The 20,967-nt window shown below is 38.7% G+C and overlaps 1 protein-coding gene and 1 long non-coding RNA gene across 3 annotated transcripts in view; one reads left to right on the forward strand and one right to left on the reverse strand.

Moving 5' to 3' along the window:
• ANK3 (ankyrin 3) overlaps positions 1-20,967 on the forward strand; it is a 365,422-nt gene that overhangs the window by 313,113 nt on the left and 31,342 nt on the right. The window contains exons 37-42 of one of the 2 annotated variants that reach the window (XM_081569013.1): positions 402-8,222; positions 8,847-8,921; positions 12,789-12,920; positions 13,826-13,969; positions 17,185-17,275; positions 19,860-20,238. In XM_081569013.1, coding sequence (XP_081425139.1) covers positions 402-8,222; positions 8,847-8,921; positions 12,789-12,920; positions 13,826-13,969; positions 17,185-17,275; positions 19,860-20,238 — 8,642 coding nt within the window. Of the gene's footprint in view, positions 1-401; positions 8,223-8,846; positions 8,922-12,788; positions 12,921-13,825; positions 13,970-16,596; positions 17,276-19,859; positions 20,239-20,967 lie in introns of both variants that reach the window. The other variant, XM_081569014.1, reaches the window with a different exon arrangement.
• The window catches only part of LOC145537972 (uncharacterized), a 169,396-nt gene that overhangs the window by 27,746 nt on the left and 120,683 nt on the right, over positions 1-20,967 (reverse strand). Inside the window, exons 4-5 of the long non-coding RNA XR_014076543.1 lie at positions 15,521-15,674; positions 7,999-8,138 (exon numbers count right to left, since the gene is read on the reverse strand). This is a non-coding gene — a long non-coding RNA (uncharacterized LOC145537972). The remainder of the gene's footprint in view (positions 1-7,998; positions 8,139-15,520; positions 15,675-20,967) is intronic.

Raw genomic sequence — 20,967 nt, forward strand, 5'->3', positions numbered from 1 at the left:
AAGGCTACTGATATTTCAAAACCAGCACATAAGAAAGTCAATAGGAAGTAAGCAAACGGTTTTCCATTGTGGTTATTTTTCTCATCATTAATTCTTTCCTCATGTTTTTTATTTTCATTGTTGGCCTATTGGTTGCAATGTGCTTTTTCTGTCTTTCATTTCACATTGCTCTGTGTGTTATTTAGTTTTATTTTTAGCCTTGGATTAGTTGCGTCTCTAGAAATTTTTTTTTTCCTCTTAATTGTTCCTTTTGCCTCTTCCATTCTGAATCATGCAAACAATTGTACTTGCTTTTGTAATATTTCAAAGTTTACTGACCAATTTTTTTCTCTGGTCTCTCTGTTTCTCAACCATTTTTGTTGATTTTTGTGTTTGATTTCATTTTAAAATTTAAGAAACAGTTGAACGGAGTGCAGGAGCAACAAGATCCCTCCCCACCACTTACTCATACAAGCCATTCTTTTCTACAAGACCCTACCAGTCCTGGACCACAGCTCCGATGACAGTGCCCGGGCCAGCCAAATCAGGCTTCACTTCCTTGTCAAGTTCTTCCTCTAATACGCCATCAGCTTCCCCATTAAAATCAATATGGTCTGTTTCAACTCCTTCGCCAATCAAATCCACATTAGGCGCATCAACTACATCTTCGGTTAAATCCATTAGTGACGTGGCATCTCCAATTAGATCCTTTCGGACAATTTCTTCACCAATAAAAACAGTGGTGTCACAGTCTCCATACAATATCCAGGTTTCCTCTGGCACCCTGGTTAGAGCTCCCACAGTCTCGGAGGCCTCACCTTTAAAGGCGCTGGCATCCACTTCTACATTTTCCTCTCGAACCTCCCCAGTGACTACTGCAGGATCTCTTTTGGAGAGGTCGTCAATTACTATGACACCCCCTGCTTCCCCCAAATCAAACATTAATATGTATTCTTCGAGTCTGCCATTTAAGTCAATTATCACATCAGCAGCACCGCTAATATCTTCACCTTTAAAGTCAGTGGTGTCTCCAGCTAAATCAACAGCTGATGTCATTTCATCAGCTAAAGTTACAATGACCTCTTCTCTTTCATCACCTGTGAAACAGATGCCTGGACACGCAGAGGTAGCATTAGTCAATGGATCTATTTCCCCTCTGAAATATCCATCATCTTCAACGTTAATTAATGGATGCAAAGCCACTGCCACATTACAGGAAAAAATTGCTACAGCTACAAACTCTGTGAGCTCTGTGGTTAATGCGGCCACTGAAGCAGTTGAGAAAGTGTTCCCTTCCACTACAGCAACGCCATTTTCCCCACTCAGGTCTTATGCTTCTCCAGCACCATCAGCTTTTCAGTCTCTAAGAACTCCTTCTGCAAGTGCCCTCTATACATCCCTTGGGTCATCAATATCTGCAACTACCTCATCTGTAACTTCATCAATAATAACAGTGCCAGTATACTCTGTAGTCAATGTTTTGCCAGAACCAGCATTAAAGAAACTTCCAGACTCTAATTCACTTACAAAATCAGCAGCAGCCTTGCTGTCACCTATTAAAACATTGACTACGGAGACACGTCCTCAGCCCCATTTCAATCGAACTTCATCTCCAGTTAAATCATCTTTGTTCCTTGCACCGTCTGCCCTTAAGCTGTCTACACCATCTTCTCTATCTTCCAGTCAGGAGATATTAAAAGATGTGGCTGAAATGAAGGAGGACCTAATGCGGATGACTGCAATACTCCAAACAGATGTGCCTGAGGAGAAGCCATTCCAACCTGAACTCCCCAAAGAAGGGAGAATCGACGATGAAGAACCTTTCAAAATTGTTGAGAAAGTAAAGGAAGACTTAGTGAAAGTCAGTGAAATTCTTAAAAAGGATGTCTGTGTAGATAAAGGACCACTCAAATCACCAAAGAGTGACAAAGGACACTCTCCTGAAGATGACTGGATAGAATTTAGTTCAGAAGAAATAAGAGAGGCAAGACAACAAGCTAGTGTGAGCCATTCTCCATCTCTGCCAGAAAGAGTGCAAGTCAAGGCAAAGGCCGCCTCTGAAAAGGATTACAACTTGACCAAAGTTATTGATTACCTAACAAATGATATTGGGAGTAGTTCTCTGACAAACTTAAAGTACAAATTTGAGGATGCCAAGAAGGATGGTGAAGAGAGACAGAAACGAATTTTAAAACCAGCAATTGCTCTGCAGGAACACAAACTCAAAATGCCTCCAGCCTCTATGAGGCCTTCCACCTCTGAGAAAGAGTTATGTAAGATGGCTGATTCCTTTTTTGGAACAGATACTATTTTGGAGTCTCCAGATGACTTTTCTCAACATGACCAAGATAAAAGTCCCTTGTCTGACAGTGGCTTTGAAACAAGAAGTGAAAAAACACCTTCAGCTCCACAAAGTGCTGAAAGCACTGGTCCCAAACCACTCTTCCATGAGGTCCCCATCCCTCCAGTCATTACAGAAACAAGAACTGAAGTGGTTCATGTTATCAGGAGCTATGAGCCCTCAGCTGGAGATGCTCCCCCGTCCCAACCAGAGGAACCCGTGTCACCCAAACCTTCACCTACTTTTATGGAACTGGAACCAAAGCCCACCACTTCTAGCATTAAAGAAAAAGTCAAAGCGTTTCAAATGAAAGCCAGTAGTGAAGATGATGACCACAATCATGTTCTGGGCAAAGGCATGCGTGTTAAGGAAGAGACTCACATCACCACAACCACCAGAATGGTTTATCATTCTCCACCAGGAAGTGAAGGTGCCTCTGAGAGAATTGAAGAAACCATGTCAGTCCACGACATCATGAAAGCCTTTCAGTCCGGTCGGGACCCTTCCAAAGAATTGGCAGGTCTGTTTGAACATAAGTCGGCAGTATCTCCAGACGTTCACAAGTCTGCTGCTGAAACCTCAGCCCAGCACACAGAGAAGGACAACCAAATGAAACCCAAACTGGAGCGTATAATAGAAGTCCACATCGAAAAAGGTAACCAGGCTGAGCCCACTGAAGTCATTATTAGAGAAACCAAAAAGCATCCAGAAAAGGAAATGTATGTATATCAGAAAGACTTATCCCGGGGAGATATTAACCTAAAAGATTTTCTGCCAGAAAAACACGATGCTTTTCCTTGTTCAGAGGAACAGGGTCAGCAAGAAGAAGAAGAACTCACTGCTGAAGAGTCATTGCCTTCTTATCTGGAGTCTTCCAGAGTAAACACTCCCGTGTCCCAAGAAGAAGATAGTCGCCCTAGTTCTGCTCAACTCATATCCGATGACTCTTATAAAACACTGAAGCTTTTGAGTCAACACTCAATAGAATACCATGATGATGAGTTGTCAGAACTAAGAGGGGAGTCTTACAGGTTTGCTGAGAAAATGCTTCTGTCAGAAAAGCTAGATGTGTCTCATTCTGATACTGAGGAATCGGTTACAGACCATGCAGGACCCCCTAGCTCAGAGTCTGATAAGCGGGCCAGAGAAAAAGTAGTCACTGCCCCCAAAAAAGAAATTCTCTCCAAAATCTATAAAGATGTGTCTGAAAATGGTGTAGGTAAAGTGTCTAAAGATGAGCATTTTGATAAAGTGACAGTGTTGCACTATTCTGGCGATGTTAGTAGTCCAAAACATGCCGTGTGGATGCGCTTTACTGAGGACAGATTAGATAGAGGTAGAGAGAAGTTGATATACGAAGACAGGGTAGACAGGACCGTGAAGGAAGCTGAAGAGAAATTGACTGAAGTGTCACAGTTTTTTCGTGACAAAACTGAAAAGCTCAATGATGAACTGCAGTCCCCAGAGAAAAAGCAACGCCCTAGAAATGGCAAAGAATACGTATCCCAAAGCTCTACCAGTAGCAGCCCTGAGAAAGCACTGCTGACAGAACTGCTGGCATCCAGTGATGAGTGGGTCAAGGTGAGGCAACATGGCCGCGATGAACAAAGCATCTCCAGAGCCGATGAGAGGAACGCAGCCAATCTGCCTAGCAGCCCAGAGATGGTTCCTTCCCAACAGACTGAGGACAGCAAGTCCACAGAGGAAGTCAAAGGAAGTAGTTCTCAGAGCAAAGAACCAGAAGGGCCCCAATCTGGGTTTCAGCTCAAGCAATCTAAACTCAGTTCCATTAGATTAAAATTTGAACAGGGTGCACAGGCCAAAAGTAAGGACGTTTCTCAAGAAGACAGAAAGCCAGATGGCCAATCCAGAATCCCAGTTAAAAAAATCCAGGAAAGCAAGCTACCTGTCTACCAGGTGTTTGCTCGAGAAAAACAGCAGAAGGCCACAGACCCCTCAGATGAAAGTGTCTCTGTGCAAAAAGATCTTACAGTATTAAAAGCTAAAGATGAGCATGCCGAGAGCAATGAGATGGTTGTAAATGATTTTGGTTCTGATGATGTAAAAAAACAGAGGACTGAAATGTCAAGTAAAGCGATGCCTGACTATTTTTCTGAGCAACAGGCTAAAGACTTGTCTTGTCACGTAACTGCAGACTTAGCAACAAAGGGACCATGGGACAAAAAGGTCTTTAGAACATGGGAAAGTTCTGGAGCTGCTAATAATAAGTCACAGAAAGAGAAACTTTCACATGTACTTGTTCATGATGTAAGAGAAAATCATGTTGGTCACCCTGAGAGTCAAATTGTTGACCAGAGGGATGAGTTTTTGTCTGTGACTGAGAGAGAACACAAATTGTTAACTAATGGCTCTCTCTCAGAAATTAAGGAAATGACTGTAAAATCTCCCTCCAAAAAAGTTTTATATAGGGAATATGTTGTTAAAGATGGGGAGCATCCAGGTGGCTCTCTTGACCAGCCTTCCAGGAGAAGTGAGATCTCGGCGGTGTCGCACATCCCGGTCAGGGTTGCAGAGGAAAGGAGGACACCAGCTCCAGATATTCCCGATGGTTTTTGTGAGCAGTCGACATTTCCAAACCATGAACTGTTGCCAAAGTTATCCCAGTCAAGTATGACTAAAGAGACAGTTGAAACACAGCACTTTAATTCTATAGAAGAGGAAAAAGTAACCTATTCAGAAATCAGCAAAGTTTCAAAACACCAGAGTTATGTAGGCTTATGCCCACCTCTCGATGAAACAGAGCTCTCCCCGACCAAGTCTCCAGATTCTCTAGAGTTTAGCCCAGGAAAGGAATCGCCCTCTAGTGATGTATTCGACCACAGTCCCATTGATGGATTGGAAAAAGTTGCACCACTAGCCCAGACGGAGGGAGGGAAAGAAATAAAAACTTTGCCTGTTTATGTCAGTTTTGTGCAGGTGGGAAAGCAGTATGAGAAGGAGATACAACAAGGAGGTGTAAAAAAAATCATAAGTCAGGAATGTAAGACAGTACAAGAGACCAGGGGGACCTTTTACACAGCTAGACAGCAGAAGCAACCTCCTTCTCCTCAAGGTAGTCCGGAAGATGATACTCTAGAGCAAGTTTCCTTTCTAGACAGCTCTGGGAAGAGCCCTTTAACCCCAGAGACGCCCAGTTCAGAGGAAGTGAGTTATGAATTTACGTCTAAGACACCAGACTCGCTTATAGCTTATATACCAGGCAAACCCAGCCCAATTCCCGAGGTTTCGGAGGAATCTGAGGAGGAGGAGCAGGCCAAATCGGCCTCCTTAAAGCAGCCTGAAGTGGAGGAGATGGCTGCAGTTGAGCATGAAATGCCTAACAACATGAGCAAGGACTCTAACCAGAGACCCAAAACTAACAGAGTTGCCTACATTGAATTTCCCCCTCCTCCACCGCTGGATGCAGACCAGATGGAGTCAGATAAGAAACATCCTTATCTTCCTGAAAGGGAGGTTGACATGATTGAAGTCAGTCTGCAAGATGAGCATGACAAGTACCAGCTGGCTGAACCGGTCATCAGGGTGCAGCCACCGTCCCCAGTTCCTCCTGGGGCGGACATCAGTGACTCCAGTGATGACGAATCCCTTTACCAACCAGTGCCAGTCAAAAAATACACCTTCAAGTTAAAGGAGGTCGACGATGAACAAAAAGAAGTGACAAAGTCCAAAGCCTCTGCTGAAAAGACTTCCACCCAGAAAGAATTAGAAATGAATGGATCTGGAAAAGATACTGAATTTGGCCTTGGCCTTGATTCACCTCAGAATGAAGCTACCCAGAATGGGAACAATGACCAGTCCATCACAGAGTGTTCCATTGCCACCACGGCAGAGTTCTCTCATGATACGGATGCCACAGAGATCGACTCTCTGGATGGCTATGACCTGCAAGACGAAGATGATGGCTTGACTGAGAGTGATTCTAAACTCCCCAGTCAGACCCTGGAGCTGAAGAAAGATATCTGGAACACGGAGGGCATTCTGAAGCCAGCTGATCGCTCCTTTAGCCAAAGCAAACTCGAAGTTATTGAGGAGGAGGAGGGAAGGTTGGGACCAGATGAAGATAAGCCACCTCCTAAAAGTTCTCCATCTGAAAAGACTCCTGATAAGACTGATCAGAAGTCAGGGGCCCAGTTTTTCACACTAGAAGGCAGACATCCTGACAGATCAGTGTTTCCTGATACTTACTTCAGTTACAAAGTAGATGAAGAATTTGCCACTCCTTTTAAAACGGTAGCTACCAAAGGTCTAGATTTTGACCCCTGGTCTAATAACCGAGGAGACGATGACGTGTATGACAGTAAATCACGGGAAGATGAAAATAAGCCATTTGGTCTGGCTGTGGAAGACCGCTCTCCAGCAACCACCCCCGATACAACACCAGCCCGCACGCCAACTGATGAAAGTACCCCAACTAGTGAGCCTAACCCCTTCCCATTTCATGAAGGAAAAATGTTTGAGATGACTCGCAGTGGTGCAATTGACATGAGCAAGAGGGATTTTGTTGAAGAGAGGCTCCAATTTTTCCAGATTGGTGAGCATACTTCTGAAGGGAAGTCAGGGGACCCGGGGGAAGGGGATAAAAGTACAGTCACTGCCACACCACAGCCACAGGCAGGGGACACCACTGTAGAAACCAATCTAGAGGGAAATGTAGAGGCACCTACAGTGGAACCCAACCCCAGCATCCCGACCAGCGGAGAGTGTCAGGAAGGCACATCCACTAGTGGCTCACAGGAGAAAGCAGCAGCAGCCACTAACTCCTCTAAACTTGACCCCAAGTTGCGCACGCCTATAAAAATGGGAATTTCTGCATCCACCATGACCTTGAAGAAAGAAGGCCCTGGAGAAGTGACAGATAAGACAGAACCTGTGATGACCAGTGGTCAGGGATTAGAGAATGAACCTATAACGGTGATTTCAAATACAGCCAATAGCCACATGGGCATTAGGCCCCAAGAAAAACATGATTTTCAAAAAGATAACTTTAATAACAACAACAATTTGGATTCTTCCACTATACAGACAGATAACATTACAAGTCATGTAGTTCTGACAGAACATTCTGCACCCACTCGTACCACAGAGAAAGCTAATCCAGTGAAAAGCTCATCAGAAAAAAAGACAGGGGTACTGCAAGGACATTGTGTGAGAGAGAAACAGAAAGTTCTTGGAGAGCAGCAAAAGACAAAGGAATCAATAGGGATTAGGCGAAAATCCAAACTTCCCATAAAGGCCACTTCACCAAAAGATCTCTTCCCACCAGATCATATGCCAAACATTAATGTGAGTAAAATGAAGCAGGTTAGTCAGTCTGAGAAAACCAAAGGCCTTACTACTTCTTCATGTATAGATGTGAAGTCCAGAATTCCAGTGAAAAACACACACAGGGATAACTCAGGTTCAGTTAGAAAACCATGTGCCACACAAAAGCAAGGGCAGCCAGAGAAAGGCAAGGCCAAACAGCTTCCATCCAAGTTGCCAGTAAAGGTAAGATCCACCTGTATCACCTCCACCACCACCACCACCACCACCACCACCACTACCACCACCACCACCACTACTACCACTACCACCACCACAGTTAAAGTCAGGAAAAGTCAGCTTAAGGAAGTATGTAAACATTCCATTGAATATTTTAAGGGAATTAGTGGTGAGACCTTAAAGCTTGTGGACCGCCTCTCTGAAGAAGACAAAAAGATGCAGTCCGAGTTGTCCGATGAGGAAGACAGTACCTCAAGAAACACGTCGTTGTCCGAGACTTCCCGGGGTGGCCCGCCTTCGGTTACAACGAGGTCTGCTAGAGATAAGAAAACAGAGGCAGCACCTTTAAAATCAAAGAGTGAAAAGGCCGGCAGTGAGAAAAGGAGCAGTAGGAGGACTGGTGAGAATGAAGGCAGTCAGGTCTCTTGAGCACTCTTTGCTCACATCCTGGAGAACGAGCATAGTTTGTAAACACTTTCCAACTTGTAGACCCTAGTGCATGAACTGTTGTGATTGCCTGTGGAGTGACTTAACCGTAGTTTCTCATTCTGTCATCGTCATCTGTGTGTGCTGTCTATATACTCTTATTTCCTTCCTTTTAACCCAACAACACTATAGACAGCTAGGGAAGCATGCTGAAGATATTGGTGTCATTCAAGATGAGCAACTTTTTTTTCAATGTGCTAGTGCATATGATTCTGTCAAAGTAAAAGCACAGATGTTGAGATGCCATCGTGGTGTTTTCACCCCCACAACACTTCTGTAGCTATTGTAAAAGTAGCTAGCTTGTCAGCATGTTGAATTTCATTACATCGAGCATCCATGTAGTCTGACATTTGGCCTGATGTAGGTGAAAATCAAGTGAATCATGTAAAAGAGAAGTGTTCATGTAGGTGATTAGGACACATTTCAGTGTACAGTGTTAGCATCAGTCTCTCTGTAAAATCTGAGTACTGCTAAAAGCAATTTTCCAGTGTCGTGTCTTTCTTGATGATTATTTTAATTAAGAAATTGTAAATCGTAGGTCCACAGAGTCCATGTGAACGGACAGATATCAGGATGGCAATAGTAGCCGATCACCTGGGACTCAGTTGGACAGGTAAGTGTGTATACACCTGAATGAAATTTCTTAATTTGTCTTTTTCGCAAGCAGTTTATTATTTTTTTTAAAAAGGAATAAAAAACATTTTTAATCACTCATAATTCTATCTCCCCAGAGTTAATTACAGATAATACCTTGTATACTGTGTTTTTTTCAAAGCTTTTCCATGCATATACACTATAGAATAGAAAATTTTAATTTATTTTACCTTAAATTTGAGCACTTTCTTCACAATGCCATTTCTGGTAATATAGGATAACCTTTTACCTAATGGAAGGTTTATTTTGTGGCATAAAGGAAAATATACCTAAAGGCTATGGTTTTTAAATAATACAAAATGTTGAAGCACAGTTTACGCCCTTAGAGCAGCTCTCTTAGGCAATAGTTCAACTAATCCATGCCTAGTTTTCACAAAGTTTAATCATTCATGAGTCTTTGTCACAATTTTTATGATATACACACATTATTTATAATATACACATATTATTTATTTACCTGAAACTTTTAAGGAGACACAGTTTTATGCTCAAAGGTTTATTTAAAAGGAAATCTTATGTCACTTTTTTTCCCCCAAAATGCTTCCTTTTATTTTTAATAATTTTATTTATTTTTGGACCTTCTGGGTCTTCATTGTTGTGTGGGTTTTTCTCCAGCTGTGGCAAGCAGGGGCTACTCTCTAGTTGTAGGGCACAGGTTTCTCAACTGCAGCGGCTTCTCTTGCTGCAGAGCACTAGCTCTAGAGTGCACGGGCTTCAGTAGTTGCAGCTCCCAGGCTCTAGAGCACAAGCTCAGTAGTTGTGGCACACAAACTTAGCTGCTCCAAGGCATGTGGGATCTTCCTGGATTAGGGATTCAACCTGTGTCTCCTGCATTGGCAGGCGAATTCTTTACCACTGAGCCACCAGGGAAGCCCATTATATCACTGTGATAACAGAAAACAAGGATCATTTTCAATAACTATATAAACAACAAAACAAAGGATGACAGTTAAATTTTGAATTAAATTTTTAAGAAAAAGGATATAGATAAATGAATCTATTCAATTTACAAAAATAGTTGGATCTGTGAAATGGATGAAACTTTTTATAATTGGTGTGTAGAAAAGGAATATTTGGCTTGATTCTACTTCACATAAGATTAAGTACTGGATAGTACTGCTTTGTATTCTGATGGTAACTGGGCCCCTCAAATCCTACTTCACATGAATCAGAGAAATTTTAAATTTTATAGGTAGTATGTATTTTTTTTAATGCACAGCCAAACAGCATAATAATTAAACATAAATAAATGTTAATTACTGTCATATTTAAAGTCATCTTGCATACTATCAGGGACATACATTCTCAAGGAAGTAATTATCTATGCTGTCAAAAGGGAGATTATAAAACTAGATCATGGCACAAAAGGTCACCTGCAATTGTTTTTTTCCAATGCCCTGAATCTCGAGCTACCTACCCTCTCCATTAAAAGGACTCCTCTCCTTCTGCCCAGCCCTGCCCTAAGGCACACTCCTACTGACCTAACCTAGTGGAGCTCTAGAAAAAGCAGGGGATCTGAGTAATCCTTTGCAGACTATTAAGAGTTAATAGCAATTCATCATGTATAAATATGTATGAACATAAAATAACAATATTTATATTTTCTGGGTGGCTCAAACAATAAAGAATCCTCCTGCAATGCAGGAAATGCAGGTTCAACCCCTGTGTTGGGAAGATCCCCTGGAAGAGGTTACGACAACCCATTCCAGCCTGGAGAACCCCAAGGGCAGAGAGCCTGGCAGGCTACAGTCCATGGAATCACAAAGAGTTGGACTACAGTCCATGGGGTCACAAAGAGTCAGACAGGACTGAAGCAACTAAGCATGCATGCATATTTTAACACTGGACATTATCATCTGAAAATATCCTGGAGCTAATGTTGTTTTTGTAGTACTACTTGCCCATAACTATTAGCTTATTTTCTTTAAGTAAAACTAGTCCTTAGTTTGTCAGAGTAACCTTTTGGAGATGTGACATGAAAATAGAGAAGAAACATAAAGTCATAAAATTTGTAAAATTCTCAGTGACAGTGTCTTTGCTCCACACTGAGTCTCTAGACAAAGGATATGGTTTGGTCATGAGGACAATAAGGATTACTGTCCTTAAGACACAAAGAGATAAGGAACTTTAAAAAAAATTATCTTTTCTAATTTGAATTACTATATATAAAATGAAGATTATTAGGAAAATTAGCATTTAGAAGGACAAAATTTAAATCCATCCCTGAGAACTACTGTTAACAAGTAACAATGTACTTTGATTCTTTTTTATAAAAAATTTTGAAAATGTTCTATACACAATTAATTTTCTTTTTATTTCTTTCTGATCTTAGTTTAATGGATAAGTAACATCCAGTACACATACTTTACAATGGTGTTTTGCTGTTGGTCACAATGCACTAGTGAATCATGAAATAAATTCAGGTTTTGCTTTTGTTGGTAAAAGGAAGAGAAAATGTGTATCCCATATATTAAGGCTAAGTTTTGCTCTATGAAGATATAGTTTCATTTCTAGAAGCACCCTGCAGGCTGCAGGCTGTGATCAGTTTGCCAGCCACTGCATTACATTAATTAACTCCTCTTCTTTTGTTCAACACATGCTCTGTTTTCAGTTTTTGAGTAGGACAAGCCTACAGTGGACATTCATGTATGTAAATAATTGTGTACAACCCTGTGTATTGTCATCGTAGATTTCTAGAAGTGAAATCAGTTGGCCAAAGGATAGAGACTTTTTTGAGCCTCTGAATACATTTTGCCAAACTGCTGGAAAGGTTCTTAAGCAGGGTAGAATCTCGGCCAATTCTTTTTCCATGGATTTTCCCATTTCTTACCTCTTATAATCACTTAAGGCTAATACGTATCTGACAGATTTTTTTAATTGTACAAAAATTATACACTGAAAGGTAAGTCTCCCTCTCATCTTTGACTCCCAAATTTCACTCCCCCAAGGCAGCTATTCATATCATACGTATCCTTCCAGGGATAACTGTCTGCATCTACAAGACTGAGTGTATGGCTGTATACACTTAGTTGGACAGAAAGCTTATCTCCCTTTTATTTTTTACACAAATGGCAGCATATCCTACATAGACAGTGATCTGGCTTTGAGTCATCATTTAACCTCCCAAGTGGTACTGATGAAACTTGAAGGCATATAGAATAGAGTATTATGTAAGAAAAAGATCTGTTTCATGAATATTGCCTAGAGAAAAACCCTACTGCCTTCTCTTGTGGCATGTTTATGAATTGTATATCCCTAACTATCTTATGGGCTTCTCAGGTGGCACTGAAGGTGGGCAATGTAGGAGACAGAAGGGAAGCGGGTTTGATCCTTGGGTCAGGAAGATTCCCTGGAGGAGGGTACAGCAACCCACTCCAATATTCTTGCCTGGAGAATCCCAGGGACAGAGAAGCCTGGTGGGTTATAGTCAATGGGGTCACAAAGAGTTGCACAGGACTGAAGCGACTTAGCACACCTATCTTATATGAAGTTTGCTTCAAATTGCAGATAATAATTTGGCTAAATTAGAAGAATCTATCAACATCCTCTTTGAACAGATTAAAAATCTTTATAAAATGATCTCCAAAGGATATCTGATTATAACCAAGGAATTACCTCAAGAGAGAGAAGTCACAGCCTGTGTATTATCACTACTTTGCTGTAAAATCAAGTATATAAAGATTAATGCCCAAGGCTATACTTGGGTTTTACTATAGAATTCTTTCCCCCTTTTTTTTGTTTTGGCAGCAGTTAAGCATTACTTTTATAAAATATATATGATAAAAGTATAACATGAAATCTTAGTAACTCTTTTTCTTTTCTACAGAACTGGCAAGGGAACTGAATTTTTCAGTGGATGAAATCAATCAAATACGTGTGGAAAATCCGAATTCTTTAATTTCTCAAAGCTTCATGTTATTAAAAAAATGGGTAACCAGAGACGGAAAAAATGCTACAAGTATGCTGAAACTATATTACTTTAACTTTGAAAACTGCATATGTCTAATATTTCAGATAAGCCTATTGTTAAGAAAACCACAGTGATCGTAAAACAATTGCAAGTCTTTTGAAGTTATATTTGTTTAATTTCATGCTAACATTCTAAACTTCTTTCTTTAGGGAGCTTTTTATGAAGCAAGCAGTAGGGGATTTTTGCATTTTGTCTGTAGTTCTGTGACCATCAAAAATGAAAATATAATTCTAGCTGTTCAATTATGAGGTGTTGGTGGGAAACACTGTGAAGTTACTGCTATGGCCAGAAATGGATGTGCAGGAAAATAGAGAAGGATAGAACCAAATCATTTTATCTAGCCTGCTCTGTGATGGCAGAGAACTCTCCACTGTTCTGGGGTTTTGTGTGGTTTAGTTTTGTTGAGGTGAGGCAAAGAGAGTGGTGCTATATTGTGACAAATGCCAACCCACAACAATGTGCAGTTATTGTGGGCTTGCCTGTGTCAGCCTGACCTTAGTAAGTCATTAAAATGCTAAGCATCAAATACAGAGGTGACCTATTTTGACAGTCTAATGGGAGGAATGTGTTTAAAGTTTTGTAAGTTCCCCTTATAACTAAAAGAATCTAGCTCTTTTGAGGCCCATCTGCTCTGCACCTTACCAAGATGGAATGAATATTGTTGCCATCACACACAGCTTCACAAAATGCTTCTTAAGACCCTAACATCTTTCCTTGGAACTACAAGCTTTCTGAGCCCTCTGAATAGTGAATATTGCAGAGTTGGAGTGAGGAGGAACTAAAATGTCAGGAGGGTCAAGAAAGCCATGCCTTCATGTGAATATTGTGAGGATGTAAAAGAAAATAATGTAATTGGGTTTTCAACCTTTTTTTTTTTTTTCATCCTTTTTCAGCTGATGCCTTAACTTCGGTCTTGACAAAAATTAATCGAATAGATATAGTGACTCTGCTAGAAGGACCAATATTTGATTATGGAAATATTTCAGGCACCAGAAGCTTTGCAGATGAGAACAATGTTTTCCATGACCCCGTGGATGGTAATTGAATTTAGTGTTCATATTTACTTAATCATTTGGTAAAATTTGAAAGTGCAGTAGAACAAAGTAGTCATGTAAAACCAACTAAATTGTGATTTGCTTGACTTAATTTCTCATTTTCACAGCTTATTCTCTGCCACAGTCTGCAAACAAACACTCTGTTAGAACAAACTTGATAAATGTCTGTTATATAAAATACAAATAATGAGGTATAAAGGCATAAGTTAACTGAAAGAGTTGGTATCTCAAGTATTTTATATGACCAAATGCAAGAGAATTTAATATCTAGATAACATGTTGATTTGTCACTTTTTACATTAACCTAAAAAACAAGAAGACTCTTTTGTTCCTATATAGGTAAAATCAAATTGTGGATTATTATACAAATTGTTAAGTAAATGCTTGAGAACCAAGTATTTAAGCATGTGCTGAAAGAGGCTAATATATCACTCAAAAAGCTGTTTTAGTTATTTAGCATTATTTTAACTTCATAAGCTGCCACTTTTTGTTTGGCAAAACCTTATCCATTGTGTATAATAAGGTAGCATAATTTCTAATTCAATGAGCATAGATGTCGCCAATAACATAATAATTCCTCTTTTACATTAGCTTAATTTATATAATAATATTGCCATTTTCCTTCATTTTGTAAGTTGGGGCTCTTTTTCATCAAAGTATTAAGAAAGGCATAACAAATATGTTTTTCAAGATGTTCATCTACCTTCATAAATGGAAATTTATTCCTATATTGAATTTTCAGTAAAAAATGATTATGTGGAGGCAAGAAGAGGAGCTAGGGATATTTTTCTATTATTTCAATTTTTGAAAAATACTGTGATTATTTTCCCATTTTTAAACAGAAAAGTTAGCCAATAATCAATAACTTACAAATCTGCACATATGACAAAAGATCTCAAAATTCTTAGAAAGTTTCTGCTTACTAAAGTCAGTCAAAAGTTTAAAGTGTACCTTGTTATCCCCATAACATAAACATGTGGGTAATAATGTCAAAAGTGGTTTCTTTTTAAGTTTATAAATACTACAGAACCTGGAAAAAAGCTCTCTTCAAGGCTTTGTCTTATAGATGAGACTATATATTGGTGCCCAGACTCCCTGAGCACAAGATAAAGATAGACCAGTGTTCTATCAAAGGTTGAATTATTGACAAAATACAATTTATAGAATATTTTAATATTCTTTATTGGGAAATTTAAGAAAAGTAGTTCTAATTAACAAGATCATCAGAAAACAATGAAAGTATTCAATGGAATTGAAAGTCTCATTTAATTTTAACATTTTAGAATCAGCATATCATTATATTTATAAGGACTTTCTGTTGCTACATCTTAATATTTTACATTCCCTATTTTTAAAATTCTTAGAGAAATTTAGGAGTGTTTATGAAGTCAACTTTATTTGTGCAGATTATAAACCTCATGTAGTCTTCGAGAAATTTTCAACAACATTTTGGTTTATGGGTGACCATAACATAAAAAATGTTCACAACCTATAGCAAGTTGAATTTACAGCCAAAGCGAAATTGATATTTACCTTGGACTAATGGAAAAATTATACTTCAGTTTTGTAGACCAATAAGTCAGAAAATGTGCCTGGTTGCCTTTTTTTCCTGTCTCTCCTCTTTGCTGAACTTTTGTGAAACTTCCTTTCCTCACCATGACCAGACCATTGTTGACTTTTCTCTCTGCTGAAGGAGAAAAATACTGCCTTAGTACACACAGCAAGGTTTAAAACACAGGAATTGCTCCCTCCTTCCCCTTTGTGTAGGCTGGTTAGTAAACCTCTGTGTTTCATAGGATTGTCATGAACATTCAAAGGCTCTTTGCAAGTAGTTCTCCTCCTGTCTGTTGTGTATCATTTCTTTTTTCTCTTTATTTGATTCGTGGTTCTGAGTGGATCCCTACCACCAAGTTCACCAAGACTTCCACATGTACACAACCTTTTCATCTCTGTCACATTATGATACCTGAAAAGTATACATGGAGTCTTCTCTACTTTATCTGCCTTTTAAATCCTTTTCCTAACATCTTTCTAGATTTTTTTCACAGTGCTACTGCTCTAAAATCTAGTAGTCATTTCTTTCCAAAGATTAAATTCATTTTCTTTACTGTAAATTTTATATGAAATAAGTAAGAGTTAAGAATTCAGTAGCATCACTCTTATGTACAGTTCTTAAAATAAGTTATAAATAATTATAGAAATTGGTTTCTTATGGTTTGTTGTATTCAGTCCACCACAATGTGGATTTTGCATGTGAAGAGTATTGATAGAAGGGTATTAATTTGGCCATGGAATAAATGTATCGTATGTAATGACAGCTGACTTTATATTGGATTAAATTTGTGAATGTAAGTTACTGTATTAAAATTACCAAAATCAATGGAAACAATTTATATCTTAATTAGCTAGTATTCTATTTTATTGTAGTTTGCCACTAGTCTTTTATTTCATTATATTACAAGTATTTGAACTAAACCAATAAATTTATCAACATTATTCTGTAATTCATCATACATTTTCATAACTAATATAATTTAAGTCATTCCATGTGTTTTTGTTTGATGTTCTCTAATTCATTTCAGTCAGTCCAAATGTACTGTCTTCCATAGGTTATCCTTCCCTTCAAGTGGAACTGGAAACTCCCACAGGGTTGCACTACACACCTCCCACCCCTTTCCAGCAAGATGATTATTTTAGTGATCTCTCTAGCATAGAATCTCCCCTTAGAACCCCTAGTAGACTGAGTGATGGGGTAGTGCCTTCCCAGGGAAACATAGTGCATTCAGCAGACGGACCTCCAGTTGTAACTGCAGAAGACACGTCCTTAGAAGACAGCAAACTGGAAGACTCAATGCCTTTAACAGAAATACCTGAAGCAGTGGATGTAGATGAGAGCCAGTTGGAGAATATATGTCTGAGTGAGTATCCTCAATACCTCGGAAGGATGGCTGGGGTCCCAAAAGATGTTAAACCAGCAGAGCCATTGAAGCAGACTAGAAAAGTAGGAGTAAGCTCTGAGCAGCAAGAGAAAGGAAAATCTGGTCCTGATGAGGAGATGACAGAAGAAAGACTCAAATCTCTATTTGAGGACATCCAACTTAAAGAAGGAGTAGAGTCTGAGGAGACGACAGAAGAAAAAGTACAGGCTATTCTTAAATGTGTTCAGCAAGAAGAACTGGAAATGTCTTCAATTACAGGTTGGCAGAACGAGACATCAAGTGGAAACCTAGAGTCCCCTGCTCAAGCTCGAAGAATAACTGGTGGGTTACTAGATCGACTGGATGACAGGTATGGCTCTGGGTCAGAAAAGGAAAGTGAAATGAAGGTTACATGTTAGTTTATCTATTTATCTATCTATCCATCCATCCATCCACGCCAAACAGCTTGTAGGATACTCTGACCAGAGATCAATCTCAGGCCCTTGGCAGTGAAAGTGCACAGTCCTAACCACTGCACTGCCAAGAAATTCCAATAGTCTGTTTTAAATATATGCTTTTTAGCAGTTACTCTTTTTCTAAAATTACCATTTCAATTTTGGGATAATACATGCCTTGAAAGGTTGGTTCATTTTGCTAATCTAGAGAGGGAAAGTTACATTGAACTCAAATATAATTTTTAAAGCTACTGATAATTAGCTTAAGTAAAATATAAAACGTTTTATACACGCTAAAGATGGATGCACTTTCTTTACTTTAGAAGCCTACTGTTCTCTATTTTATTACCTGTTCTATTATTCTTTTCACATAGCCAGTAATTAATGCTCATTTTAAAAATGTAATAAACAGAATTCTAAGTCTCGTAGAAATATAAGCATTTATATTATTTCCTTACTTCAAACATAAATATGTTTACTAAACAAGATTTTAAAATATAGATTTTAAAAATCAATACAATGTCATCATTTGCAATAACCATCACTGAAATTTTGGTGAATTTCTTTTACATATTGTTTTTAAATGTCTTGTCATAGAAAATGCAGAGAAGCAAAAAAAATCATCTGTCCTTATCATACTAAGAAAAACACAACATTTTATATATCCTTTCTTTTTTCTACATGAATATTTTATATAATTTGCAACATAGCATATGCTTCCTTGGTGACTCAGCTGATAAATAATCTGCCTGTAGTGCAGGAGACCTGGGTTCAATCCCTGGGTTGGGAAGACCCCCTGGAGAAGGGAACAGCTACCTACTCCAGTATTCTGGCCTGGAGAATTCCATAGTCCATGGGGTCGCAAAGAGTAGGTCACAACTGAGGGACGTTTGCTTAATACGTAATTCTTTACCCCCAATAATACTGGCATGATAGAGATTAGTTTATAACTAAAATAATTCCCTAATCATGAATCTGGCTCTTTTTATAGTGGCCTTCCTGTAGAAAGGTAAGAGCTAGTGTCCTTCAGACACTGGTTCAGACCCCAGCATCACCAGGTTTTGCACTTTATGACTTTAATTCCTAAGCTCTAAGAACATCACTGTAATTGGCTTCAAAGATAAGAATACTACTACTTTCCTCAAACAGGTTTATAGATTGAAAAGAAAGCCTGTAGCATGCCTACCCAGTGACTGGATGCAAACAGACTCTCAGTAATAGCATTATTTTTCTTTATACACACATCAGATTAAAATATATTTTACTTCAGTGGCAACTAGTGATAAACCTAACATCAGTTCTTTTTACCCAGCTTATTTTACAATCACATTTAATATTTTCATATTGCTTGCTCAATACAAATTCCCACAGAGGGTATAGACATTTGCAAAGAAGATTTCACAAAACTCCTTTTGAAGAATTGTAACATCAATGAATTCTATGTTCAGCCTACAAAAAAGAGACAATGGAGACAAGATATAGTACTAATTTTGATGTCTGAGTTCAGATACAGTCACATAATTTATAGTTGCATAAGAGGAAATGAGATATAGTTAGGAGTTAGATATAGTTATCATATAGAGTCTTTACAGTATGCTGGGACTGTCTGCCCTTAAGCATATGGAATAGCATTGCTGTTAATATTTGAGAAAGGTGTTTATTCAGAATCTGATTTATAAGAAATACACATACATATGCATAATATACATATTACACAGAAAACATTGCTCCACTTTTACTGTCTTCAGAATTCTACAGGTAATCAAAGATGCTGAAAACAATATACAAACTAGAAGATAGAAATTCTATATTAAAACTAGTAAAACTTAGAACCAATTTAAAAGAAAGTAATGGAAGAGAAAGATTTTCAAGAATCTAAAGAAAAACAGTTCTCACAGGCAGTAGAAGCATCAGGTGAGCATCCACACCCTGATCACCAAGGAGAGTCAGCAGAGGTCAGGAGTGGACAAAAATGAGGATCCAAGTAAGGTTCTCATGATTATTCCATGTCTGGAAAAGCATAACAGTAAGATTCACAATTGGAAATATATACAGAGACTGGAACATAGGGTTCTTGGGGATACCAGAGCTCTCATCACAGGAATTCACTTTGTCCTTTGTCATCAGTTTTTTCATTGGCAATAATAGAAAAGCATTTTGAGATCTCCACCTCTTTTAGGTTGGTGGATCTGGAACTCTGGGTATGTCCATGAACCCAAGGGGCTGTAGAAGTACAATTAAAACAAAAACAGTGGTAGCATAGCCAGCCAGGTTGGGGGTTGGAGTGCAGAGGAAGCCTGGAGCCTACGTATCATCTCCTTACCCCACACCCATGATACACCCCCACAGTTTGAAATCCAATAACCAGATTTTTTATACTTTTCTATTATATGTCTTCAAAAATAGTTAAAAACATGGTTGTTGAAAATTCAGAGCCTCTGAAGCCCATTTGCAGCCATATGTTAACCATTGTAAATTTCCACATTTTCTCTGTTGCAGCCCTGACGAGTGTAGAGATTCCATTACCTCCTATCTCAAAGGGGAGCCTGGAAAATTTGAAGCAAATGGAAGCCATGCAGAAGTCACTCCAGAAGCAAAGACAAAATCTTACTTTCCAGAATCCCAAAATGACGTAGGGAAACAGAGTGCAAAGGAAACTCTGAAACCAAAAATACAAGGATCTGGTCGTGTTGATGAACCAGCATCATCACTAGCAGCGTATCAGAAGGCTCTAGAAGAAACCAGCAAGTTTGTAATAGAAGAGCCTAAACCCTGTGTGCCTGTCAGTATGAAAAAGATGAGTAGGACTTCTCCTGCAGATGGCAAGCCAAGGCTTAACCTCCATGAAGAAGAGGGGTCCAATGGGTCTGAGCAGAAGGTACGTCATCTAGTCTTCTACTACGCTGTCATTTAATCTCAAAGTCCTGACACTTCAATTTTTTTGATTAATCTTGTAGCACTGGGCCCAATATTCTTTACTATTTCCAAATTATAAATGTGTGATCAAAAATGATAACACTAATGATGGGAGTAAAGAAAGTACTGAGTAAAATGTATGCTGTCATACCTTTGTTCATTAGGAATAAATATCTTTTTAGCCATTTTTCAGAAGGGAAATTACAGGGATGTTAAGTAGTAAGTATCTTAATATCCAATATTAATTCTGTCTGGGATTTAGATTTCCTGACTTGTCTTCATTCTTGAGGATGGAGGATAATTATCCTCTCCCTCACTGGTTCTTTTACACAATTTAAAGAGTTGCTAGCTTTTGACCTAATTACGAGCTCTGTAAGTTCTGTTGCCTGAAAGGGTTTTTTAAAAATTGAAAGAACACAGTTCCTAAGAATAAATGAGGTGGGTATACTACTGTTGATTGATGACATTTAGAAATGTAGCATTATAAGTATCATTTTAGTAACTTTTATATCTAAGTTGATAATTATCTTAATATTTGTTTTTAATAATTTAAAAACCTTACTGTCACATAATTATTTGCTTGCTTTTAGTATTTATATGATTTCTTTATATTATTTATTTCTTTATAAGAAATAAGATTTCTTTATTCTTTGAGGGTAAGCATTTTTAGACATTAAAGAAAATTTTAATT

This window comes from Giraffa tippelskirchi, chromosome 2 (genome assembly GCF_054371585.1).
Source record: "Giraffa tippelskirchi isolate mGirTip1 chromosome 2, T2T-mGirTip1v1.2.pri, whole genome shotgun sequence".
Taxonomy (NCBI): Eukaryota; Metazoa; Chordata; class Mammalia; order Artiodactyla; family Giraffidae; genus Giraffa; species Giraffa tippelskirchi.